This window comes from Protopterus annectens, chromosome 2.part0, assembly GCF_019279795.1.
Source record: "Protopterus annectens isolate FY-2018-M chromosome 2.part0, PAN1.0, whole genome shotgun sequence".
Lineage (NCBI taxonomy): Eukaryota > Metazoa > Chordata > Ceratodontiformes > Protopteridae > Protopterus > Protopterus annectens.
The window spans coordinates 477,257,289-477,269,613 of record NC_056728.1 but is presented as its reverse complement, the minus strand read 5'-3'; the positions used below and the strand labels follow the sequence as shown (position 1 = coordinate 477,269,613).

At 43.2% G+C, this 12,325-nt stretch overlaps 1 protein-coding gene across 1 annotated transcript in view; it reads right to left on the bottom strand.

Moving 5' to 3' along the window:
• Positions 1-12,325, bottom strand: part of MUS81 (MUS81 structure-specific endonuclease subunit) — a 597,219-nt gene that overhangs the window by 210,067 nt on the left and 374,827 nt on the right. Inside the window, exon 10 of the mRNA XM_044060324.1 lies at positions 5,276-5,372. Within this exon, the coding sequence (XP_043916259.1) occupies positions 5,276-5,372 (97 nt within the window). The remainder of the gene's footprint in view (positions 1-5,275; positions 5,373-12,325) is intronic.

The following is a 12,325-nucleotide window of genomic DNA, read 5'->3' as shown; positions in this document are numbered from 1 at the left end:
TGGGGCTGGATGATGGAAGACAAGCCCATCTGCGAGAGAATGGTGGCTGGATCCGTAGCACGAGCAGGGGATCTCGAACCTCTCGAGAGAACCTCTCCACCACGTCGAAGGCCAAAGGTGAACCGCTCTCTCTGGGTTCCATGAGCAACACCCTCGGATCCGACGCTGGGATCGGTGTCGGAGCCGAAGCAATCGGACCCGAAAGGGAAGTGTGCTCTGACCGCAACGGAGCCGAAGACACACCTACCCCCTCGGATCAGACATGCTACTCTCGGCTCCGAGAGCTCAGATCTGAAAAGGGATCCGACAAACTCGAGGGCATGGCCGGCGTTGAAGTAGCAACTACTGTCGGCACAGACTCCCTGACTCGGAGACTACTCAGATCCGACATTGGCTCCGAAACCCGATAATGGATCGGAGAAGGAGCTATGGGGGCAAAAAATGGGGCCGAGCTCCTCCCCGGAGGGGGGGGGGGGCTGGCAGGAGCACTCCCATCTGCATCTGGGCTTGTAGGAAGCGACGCATCATCCGGTCCATGTCAGCGTCTGAGAGGCTTCGTGTCTACCTAGAAGAGGCCGCCGCGACGACCTCGAAGATGGCTGGGGCTCCTCCTCCTCCGGCGAGAAACGTGGAGAACGGAGCCAGGAGGGGGAAGACCCGGGAATCTTCAGGGGAGAAGAGAGATGTTTAGCCGGTGGGGCTGAGGGAGCAGAGTCGGCCCACCGTTTGTGGCTCCTTTGTTTCTTTCTATCCCTATCTCTCTCTTTCTCCCTCCCTCTTTCTCTCTCCTCTCTTTTCTCTTAGCCTCCTTCTCTCCCTGGGAAATGGTGGGAGGTTAAGTCCCAGCCAGGGGAGATAGCACAGCTGGCAGCCGCAGCTGCGGCTGGAGCCACTGAGGGAGAGGAGGAAGAAGCAGAATCCGCGGGCAAAAGACCCGCCAGGATCAGCTTGTTCCTCCTATCCCTCACAGCCCGGGGGTTAAAGGCTGTGCAGATATGGCAGCCCGATGACAAATGCGCTACCCCCAGGCAAAGAACACACTGAGTGTGGCCATCAGCTGGGGAGAGCTTATGGCCACACTCAGAGCACTTGGAGAAAATGGCCTTAGGGCCTTCGGCCATAACAAAAAACCACAACCACACACACTGACACACAAGAATAAGGGGAAGGGTGAATATACTAAAAGTAAGCTAAGCTAATGGGTTTAAACTAAACACAAATACACACCTCTCTAATTTTATCAAAAAGTCAAGGATTTGACAAATACTCACTACCTAACCACCAGGAGCTTGTAACTCGTGCTTGTTAAAGCCGCGGCAAATGAGATCTGAGGACTGGAAGGAGGTAGCAGGGTATTATGGGTAAGGGGGAGGAGCTTGGAGCTCGGATCTTTAGCTTGGAAAGCTGCCGGCTCGGATCCAGGTCGGATCCGATACCCACAGGTTGCTGATCAAATGAAGTTAACTACTTCAGATCATGTGGTATGAGTTGTAGCCTGGTAGTGCTGGGGTGCTCTCTGGAGTCTTGAACCAGGTTTCAGTTACTGCACAGATGTCGACGTTCTCCATACTGAGGAGTGCTTAGAGTGCATGCTTTCTGAGATTTAAACTCTTGGCATTGCATAGCATAACCCTCAGTTTTTTGTTAATTGTGCTGTTTACGGAAGTGGGTTTGACTTTTGAGCCTTGCCTAAAAAAGTCACTATGGGGGTAGCAACAGCCTTGGCCAGTATTCGAAAGCCTAGCGGTGACAGGTGCAAGCCGTCTCTTGCAAAGCAACGCGGCATGTCAAGCATGTTGTCCCAGGCTGACAGACACTGGATCCCCTTTGAATGACACCAGAAGCTTAGCCAATTGTTGAAATTGATCATTTTTTTCTTTATACTGAGGTATCATTCTTGGTGAGGGCAGGATGCTACTCAGGGTCATGGTCATACCAGCCTGGGCTACATGATCACAGAGCTCTTCCATGTCTCTTTTCATGTAGTCCAGGGAGGTATGTCTCAGGTCATTCACACCAACATGAACAATGACAGTCATATTTGTACTTGTTCTGTAGTGACCTGAATGCTTGTGTTATGTGGCGGATTCTGGCTCCTGAGAGGCAGCTAACAGTAACCTTCTGCTTGTCCAGCCTAGTGATAGGGACGTCAGTGTGCCAGACTATAGAGTCACCTATTACTAGTGTGTTAGGTATGTTATTTCACCTTAAGAGCTGTGATTGTGTGGCACACTGATTTTGTGTTTTATGTGTTGTCTGGTTTGTGACGGGAGGTGCAGGTTGTTTGGATGTCTGCTTTAGATGTCTCAGATGCTTTTGCAGGTTTTTATTTAGTCTCTCCAAGTATGATTTTGTGTATTTGTGTGTATTTTTTGCCAGTGCTGGTTTAGTAGGTCTATGTGTGGATGGAGGTGCGGTTGCAAGTGTTAACCTTCTCCTCTTGACTGTCTGTTCTAGTCTTAGGTGGAGACAGCTTAGCCTCCAGTTTGGCTGTATAATTGCATCTCTCGCATATGTTAGTGTTTTGTGGTAGGAGGAGAGGGTTGTCTGTATACATAAGGCAGTTGTAACATTGCCTCAGGATACTCATATTCACCAGCTGAACTGAGAGTACATCTGAAATTGCCATTTGGTCATGCCTGAATAGTAGGGTGAGCTGCTTAGTCGCTTGGTTGGTGAGGGGTTAATAAAGAGTCTTGCCCTGCTGGGCAATCAAGTGTCGGAGTATATTAGTGCTTGCTATTAGGTCTAAGCAAGTGCTGGGCTGTAGGATGCATTTTGAGTGCTTAGGTTGAGAGTTAGACTAGTTTCAAGGGAAAAACTGAAGAGGAGACTTAGTGGAACCGGGAATAATTTAACCCTGGCTAACCGGCACTGCCCGGTGCACAAAACCGTGCAAATACGTTTTTTATAGCAGGGACATGAGATAGAAATTAGCCCAAAATGACCAATAAACTACTAACTTCTGGGCTGGAACCACTCCTCCAGGGACAGATAGGCTGCTCAAAGCTCCCCTCTCTCACAGGTGAAAAGAGAAACTTCCTTCTATCCAAGTAAGGTATGGGTAACTCAGAAACTTGTAACACAGCCCTGAATTCAGCACCAGCCTGAAAAGTGGACTATACTAGCTTAGAAAGGCAGGAAACGAGGATTTTTTTTTTTGAAAAGATAAGGCAAAAACATTAAAAAATGCACTTAAAACAGCTTTAAACAACTACAAGCAATCAGAAAAGGCTATCGCCGGGAATGTTGCTGAAGTGTACAACCTGCTTCCCAAAACGGTCCACTATCCTGGACTCTCAGTCTGGCAGATGAACCGTGGAGCTCTCCTGCGCGAGCTCCTTTTTGGTGGCCGCTGCCACCACCATAGCATCAGCGGGGGATCTGAATAAACCACCAAAAGCATGATGAAGAAAAGAGAAACCACTTGGCCAGTAAAACAAACTATACACAGAAAATCTGATTTTTAAGTTTTTAATTTTCACACAAATAAATACTCTCTAGTGCATCGGCAAATACAGCCTTCCTGGAGTCAATACACAAATGAAAGAAACAGTTCTTAAATGCACAAATCATCTAAAACAATTAATTAACAAATCAAAACTCTACAGTTTATAAAAGCACTTTCCAATTGCCCTCCTTATTTAAACCCCTAGGGGTCAATGTATCAAATTTAAGAATAAAAACTGTCTCTTTAAAAAGTAATTTATTCTTTAAGGCAACATTCTCCTTCAACAACCTGTTTTAAAATACTTGCTTTTAAATCAGAAAACACCCCACCATAGGCTCATAGGTAGGTACTAGGCTATCTGCTCTGGGGCCTACATAAGCCTAGCCAAAAAGGTTCCCTGGCTTTCCCCACCCAAGAAAATTATTTTCCTGTGCCCCTGTCAAGCAGTGCCACAGAAGTGATCCTAAGGGTGAATTTTCTATTTCCCATCCAGTCGTCAAGGTTTTTCTTAAAGAGGGCCAATGAGGTGCTTTGCTTGACATGAATGGGTAGTTTGTTCCAGAGTATGGGAACTCTCTGGGACAGGAATCTATCCCTCCAGTATGTTCCGTTTATTGTGGTGACAAGGTTTAGGTCCCTGGAGCGTGTGGTTCGGAGAGATTGGGATTTCTTTAAGTGTAGCATGTCCAACAGCTCTGGGTTTGACATAGCTTTGTATGTTAGGCAGAGATCGCCTCTGAGTAGGCGATATGCAACGATGTAGAGCTGGAGTTTTTTGAGACTGTTTGAGGCTGGTAATCCTCTTAGTGAGGCATTTCTGTGGCCTTTCCAATTATTGTGAGATACATGCCAAATGGGGCATTGCACTCTATAATGGGTCTGATGAGGGATGAGTAGAGAGGAACAATGACCTCCTTTTTTCTAGAGGAGAACCCTTTTGGGATGGTGTGCCACGCACAAGGATTTCCTGACTACTGTGGCGATGTTATCAAAGGAGAGACAACTGTCCTCCTGTGTCCCAAGGTCTCATCAGACTTTCAGTGTTTAGTGAGCTACCGCCTATGTGGTAGTTCATGGGTACCGAGTTTTTCCCAAAAGGGATGACAATGCACTTCTTGGCATTGAGGCCATGACTTTGACACCAAACATCTGTCTCTGGAAGGCCCTTTTGTAGAATGTCTACATCATTAGGTGATTCTATTATAGCTCCCAGATTGCAGTCATCTGCGAACTTTGTTAGCCAAAGACCTTCTGTGTTGACCTGCACTTCAGAGAAATAGATGCCAAACAGGAGAGGACCAAGGACCAAATCCTGTGGTACTCCACTCGTCAAACCAAATTAAAATGCCATAGCCACTGGGTTATCAAAATTTTTGTTTTTTTATATCTCTAATATGCTCCTGCAGTCTCACCTTAAAAATCCTTTTAGTTTCACCTATACAGAATAGACTGCATGGGCAAGTAATCACATATACTACCCCTTTTATGGTACAAGTATGGGGTGCTGAAGGACAAAACTTCACCCTATTAATTTTTTTTTTCAAAAAATCTCACCACATATTTACATATAGAGCACTTTCCACATGGATTTGTCCTGCATATATCCAGTGTTCTATCTAAACTTTCACTAGGAGAGACATGCAAATTACGCACCACCATGTCCCTAACATTTCCATCCCTTTTGTATAATATTTTTAACACTATTTTTCCTTTGAGGAGAAAAGCCCAGTAATATTTAATTATATTTACTATTTCTGTGCTAAACACATTAAAACTAGTAACAAAACAAAATTTTCTATCCCCTCTGTTACCTATTTCATTTACCTTAAAGTTATCATTTATACAACTTATTTCACATTCATCCCTTTGTAGTTCAAGTAACTTTTTTAAAGACTGCATTATTAATTCTTCACTATAACCTCTGTTTAAAAACAACACATGTACATATTATTTCATCCTGTAATACTTCAGGCCTGCTACATAACCTAACCCTTAAAAGTTCATTATATGCTAAAGCATTTAACACATGTGAAAAGTGACAACTTCCACTATCAAGAAAATGTGCATCGTCATCCTATAGATTAAATTCCTATAGATTCCTTAAAGAATAAATTACTTTTTAAAGAGAGAATTTTTACTCTTAAATTTGATACATTGACCCCTAGGGATTTAAATAAGGAGTGCAATTGGAAAGCACTTTTATAAATTGTAGAGCTTTGATTTGTTAATTAATTGTTTTACATGATTTGTGTATTTAAGAACTGTGTTTGTCTTTCATTTTTGTATTGACTCCAGGAAGGCCAAGTTTGCAGAGGCACTAGAGAGTATTTATTTGTGTGAAAATTAAAAATGTAAAAATCGGTTTTGCTGTGTGCAATTCGTTCTACTGGCCAAATGATTTTTTTTCATCAACAGGGGATCCCTTGGTCCAAAAGTCTTGCCTGATGGTGCACTCAGTACCTTATCAGGGTGTTTGGGGACTGGCTCCATGTTGTCGGGCTCCTTCAATGCCAGAAATGTAATCAGATCCACCAGTGGATCTGCGGGAGGTGACACCCAGGATGTAGACGGTCCTGCGCCAAATGCCTCCAGGAACACCGACTCGTCCGGGTTAGGTTTCTGGGCAGACCACCCCCCCTCACTGATGAAGGCTCTCTATGATATCTCCAAAGGAGACATCTTCGGGGGGTGACCGGGGGGAACCCTTCTCTTCCTCCAAATTGGTGTTCTCAGTGAGGGACTCTGGTGAGGAGTCTAAATGCCTCCTTTTGCATGTGTGTGTTCGAGGAACCTCCTTGGAGGGGGGTCTCTAGGGAGGACTCGAAAACATCAATCTATTCCCATGGGGGAACCCCCTGGGGCAGAGAGGCAGCAGGCTGTCCCCTGAGGGGCCAGGACGGCAGAATCTGGACCAGATACAGAGGGAGCCAGGACGGACTCCGAAGACGAAAGCATCAAGGGTCTTGATGGAACCGAGAGGACCCTCTCCACCACGTGAAAAGCAGGGGGAGAAGGTACCTCTGGGGGAACCATGACTGGGTCCGTCACCCTCTGATCCAATGGGAGAGCCGGACCCCAGGCGCTGAGACTCCGAATGGGCCACTAAGCTCCGAAAAGCTCAGAGCCAACACCTCCACTTTGGATCCATCGCCGAGGTCACAGCTCAGAGAGCTGGTTGGCTCCGAGCTACTCGGAGCTGAGCCGCTCACGGTAATGGCTGGCATCGAGGTACAGGTACCATCGGTGCTGACCCCTCGACCCAAATACTCCGAAACTGGGGGTGGGATCGGAGAAGCAGTGATCGGGACAAAGGTAGATTTGCATGCCCCCAGCCCTGGAGGGGGAAGGAGCAGGCAAGACTCCCATCTGAATTTGTGTGTAGATAAACCTCCGCATCATCCTGTCCACCTTGGCTTCATAGAGGATGCGGGTGGACCTGGAAGAGGAAGCCATTGACATTGGTCTCAAGAGACAGTCGGGTGAAGCTGAAGGTGGTGAGTGGACCAGAGACATCTCAGACTCCAGAGAAAAACAAGGGGAATGGAGCAGTGGAGAACCTGCTCTGGCAGCTGGATGGGATTTAGCCAAGGGCTCCGCAAGGCAATGCAGTCAGGGGACCTCTTCCTCAGTCAGTCTCAGTATTTGTGTTTCTGCTTCTCTCCTTCCCCGGTCTTCTTAGCGGGAGGTTGAGTCCCAGAGGCCGGGGCGGAGGAAGCAGAAGCCGCTGAGGGTGGGGGAGACCCCTTAAGAATGAGTTTTTACATCCTGTTGACCAATGCACGGGGATTGAATACTGCCCAGGATCAAGCATAAGGAATCAAGGTAAGCCACCCCTAAACAAACTATGCACAGTGTGTGACCAGCAGCTGGGGAAAGCTTATGGCCAAACTCCATGCACTTCCTAAACTTAGGTTTGGGGATCTCTGCCATAAGGGAAGAGGACGTAACCCAAACACACACACACACACACACACACAAGGCCTGGAAAGGGAAAGGAAATCAGGAAAGTTTTTTTTTTTTAATATATAAAGAAGTACCCGATGCCTGAGTGCTAAGTTAGAAAGGTGAAAGGGGGAGACAGGAAAGTGTGAAGATAAGAAGTTAGGAAAGTAAACTACAACTTACCCCAAAACAGACACTTAAAGCCCAGACCATGATGTGAAAGCTAGCACGGCAAACGAGATCTGAAGGGAGGAGAAAGACAGGGGCATTATGGGGGAAGGAGCTTGGATCAGATGCTGGAAATGTGGCTGTTCTGGATCCGAGGACCCCACAGGTTGAAGAGCAAATGAAGACAACAACTTCAGATCTGTATTTATCTGCCTAAGCTCTGAAGCTGGATCTGAGTGTATGCAGGGATTGTGACAGATGTGGATGAAAAGGCCTGGCAGTCTGTTTCCATTCCCTCCTTCCCTTGTAGGCTCTGTTTATGGCAAATGCTGCTCAAGGGGTCACTATGAATGCAAATCAATAGCACTGGATGGATGGATGATTTTAACTTTGCTTAACAGCAAGTATTTGGGATTAGTGACTTTTTTAAAATACAAGACTTTTCCTGGAGGGAGGTGCAAACAGTTATTTAATTATTTTCTTTTCCTTTTTGTTATTCCTCCAGACTCTGCAAAGTTAAGTTAGGAGGCTTCTCATCATGCATATTAGATAAGCAGTGTTTACTCCTTTTGTTAGGTTACTCCCCCCCCCCCCCCCCCATTTTTTCCTCAGACTGTTCTCAGTACAGAGTTTTGCAAAGCTAAATCTTCACATCAGGAAAATGAATGACCATGCAAAATGTTTTGGGTCAGACTTATTTTATTGCACATCTCAATAAGTAACATAAAATTGTAAGCCACTCAATCCTCCCTTAAAGGAAGACTATTTCACCTTCAATATCCAGCCATAGTGCCACTTAATAGGGAGTTGTTTCAGTTACATTTACAATTTAATAGCAAATATTGGTAAATATTTCTGCCGGGAAACTGACAATGGTAAACCAAACATATGCTTGTTGTTTTTGTTTAGAATACTTTTATTAATCAGATGCATTACTTTGATAGATTGGTTTCCAAATTATTAATACAAAAAAGCATACAGAGTTCTTTCAAAACAACATGTAAATGCACATCTAAACTGGTAGTAGCCTTTATCAGCAGCCTATCTCTGGATCACACACAAATACTTTACGAGTTCTGTTAAAATTCAACCATATACAAATGAAAGCCACCCAGAGAAATCCTTTGCTGATGGTTTCTCACTATATTAAAACTTCTTTGGTCTGGTGCCATTCATTCATAATCAGGTCCCACTTGTATTACCAAAACATGTCCCTTATAAGCACTAAGCATCCCCAAGGATTAGCCACACCCTTTCCCTCACCTCAGCCATCAAACTGAATAACTCAAGAAACTATACTTCAATTCACACTGCTTCTCTCAGCAGATCATACTCTTAGAATAATGCCTGCAAGAGTTCAACCTTTCTGAATGCTATTAGATCTTTTCTGAATCCCAGATGCTGCTTCAGAAACCAGGTCATAACAGAATCGTAGATCAAGTACAGTATCTGTCGAAGTTTATTTCAAATAATTGCTAGCCATCCTTACATAACAGGGCAGGAGTTTTATGTCAGAAAACAGTTTTACAGATTTTCAAAAATACTTCATCTAGATTCTGACTGGCTGTTAGTACAAACTAATCCCAGACAACCACAAAAATAATCACCGGCTTGGCCTAGATTACAGCACCAAAACAGTAAAACTGCTAATAAATATTTTAGCTATACCATTTAAGCTCAGAACCATATGCTTTTAGGAGATTACGTTTAACTCGTCTACAGCTAGATAAAACAATACTGGATAGACTTATCTCAGTACACAACCTTGTTTAACTCCTTACCAAAACAACCAGGCTAAACTCCTCCCCAGTAAAATATTCCCTCCTTGATACCACAGCCTCGTACAGACCCAGACGTCAACACCACAAGGCAGTTATGTGACTGCTGCAGTCCTCTGTGTTACTGGTTAATAAAGCAACCTAAAATAACCTCAGCTTTAACATCTGCAAAACCCGAGCCATAGTCAAATGAAATCACACTACTGCTGTAAATACAGTTTATTGAACAGGACGGTATTTATATGGACAGGATGTTGACAGTGCACGTCTCGTATACATTTTCTGCCAAGTTCAGAAGAAAATATTGTCAGAACTGTTAGAAGGCTTAGCAGAAACAAATGCCCGTGACTAACACACACTCAACTCTTAACGTAAGGAAAGGGGCACTGCTTATACCACTTGAAAAAAGACTCGCAATCCAAACAACTTTACAGTGTACCCAACCCTAAAAGGAGAACTATAGGACTCAAACCAAAGCAGCTATGGTTTCCTGTCAGAGATACAATCTAAGGATTTACTCAGGTCATTCAAAGCTATTCTGTAAGTCAAATAAAGATCCAAATGAGAAGGCTCTGAATTATTTATACCTGTACTAAAAGCAGGTGGGCTATGGGTACCTTCTCTGCTATTCAAATATGTAATCAAATCAAGCTGCATGCAGGCTAGTACATAAACCCCTTCCTGTATAAACATAATGAATTACAAAATATTGGCAAATGATGCTCACAGTAACATTTTCAGTTTTCTATTATTCAAAGAATAATAACTTCTTGTAGTTTACCCTCCCGATCACACCACTATAAAATAGGAAAGCCTTAGAATGGCTTTACATATCCAGATGTACTGCAAAATTGCAAGTATAAGCAATATTTGTTAAACTTTCAAGTTGTTTCTCTTTTCCTCACTGTTGTGCAACTCTGGAAATAGCACATACAAGTAAGGGATGTGAGGGTAAAAAGCACCCAATATGGGATAAAGGGGGCAAAAACACTTTCTTTCCTAATGTTATTTGCAGTTTCTGCAGGTGCACTGTTTTAAGTTTAACTTTCCAATTTGTAGGCAAGAGGTTAAGCATCAGCTTCCCATATTATACTTCTCTCTTAACTATAGTCAACCTTCAAGTTTGAAACTGAGACTGTCGATTTTGTAGCCAACATCCTAAAGAACTTGACAGAAAAAAGGTACATTTCTTGCAGAAATACAGCCATCTCTTTTGAAAGTGACTTTTCCAATTATATACACGATTCTGGATATATTTTAAACCTTATCACATCTTCGGGGAGGTTGTTCACAGGCTTTACGCATATATACCTTCTCCTAAAGTAAGAAATCCACAGGTTCCACAAGACTTTAATTCTTTCGGAAATGTTATGCCACCAGGCAAAATTTTAGGTAAAAACTGTACATTTGAAAAATGTGGAATATATGGAAAACATGGCCTTTCTCATTCTCAGCATGAACATCAAAAGGATGGAGTACTATTTCAGCTATTTATATTATTTGCAAATGTGGATAAAGGGATACTTGCAAGGGTACTGCTTATTAATCAAACATGCTCCTTTGAATCAGCACTCACACTGTGCACCACCTAAGAAACTCTTTTGGTGGTACCTCAAGGGTCTGTCCTTTTGATTTATTTCCCTCCACTCCATCAAAGAACTACTTGTTGACCTTCCAGGTCTGCATACCTCCATATCAAAGACACTGATACATTTCGGCATGGAATCCAGGATGACTCAATAAAGCTCTGACTATGGCTTTCTTTTACTTAACAAGCTTATAATTGTCAGTGAAAAACATTCTTTAAAGCTTTCTGGCACAGCTAGCAAGGTGGCCTCTAGTCTTAACTCCTTGTCCACAGAACAACCTAATTGGATGGGTATATACTTACAGATATTTAGGTATTTGGTTAGACCCTACCCTTTCTTTCAAATTTTAAAATAAAACTGTAAATAAAGTTCTAGTGCAACTAATTATCTAAAAATATGCCAGCTACCTTACAACCAAGTCAAGAAGGGCAGCAGGAATTGGAGTTTTACTTTCAAAACACAGTACAATTTTGCCAATAATTGTGTTAAAATTCCATCACAACACAAATCTGCTAAAAGCTGCACTTAAGATTTGCAGATTTCTTTGCCTGAAGCCACAGAACATCACTTGTTCTCCCAACAAAAGGCAGCACGGCTTCCAAGTATAACAGAAGCCCCTTTTTATTATCAAACTGTAGTTACAAGCTATTTACACTTGATTATGGTCTCCCATTAGCTAATAAAAGTGCATTGCCTCCTCCACAGAATATCCGTAAGCTCACACAACCAAAGAGCATGAATACAAAACCATCATTCAAGCTGACAACAGATGAGAGCTTTCCAGAAGAATGCCCCAAGCCACTTGGAAATAACTTATCTCGTCAGGCAGTAAAAAATCTATTTTTGAGAAATTTAGAGCCAAATTAATAGGACATCCAAGGGAAGAATATAAAGTTAACTCATCTTCACAATGTTTACAAAAACCTGCTATACAATGTAGCAGGCTCTTATCTTCCTCCTCACTGAACTTTATAGGATGTCTTGTTTGTTGCTCTTATTTAATGGTATTTACTGCCTTATTTGCTACAGATAAGGTCCTCATAGTTAAATCACAATTTGTAACTTTACTACTTAGCATCTTCCATTAACCAGATTGCTTTTAAGTTTACACGTTTTAAATACTTAGAATGCAGTGGCACAGACAAAATCATTGTCACCTCACAGCAATAAGTTCTCAAATTCAACTGTCAGAGTGTAGTCTTTCTGTGTAGAGTCTGCATGTCCTCCCCTACATCTGCATGTGTTTTCTTCAGCTAATGCAGTTTTCTCCCATCTCTCCAAGACATGCAGTAGGTGAACTGGCATTCTTCAACCTGCCCATAGCTATGCATGTAGTGACTGACTGAATGTGCGCACAGCACACGCATGTGTTACACAACACATACGTGCGCACAGCA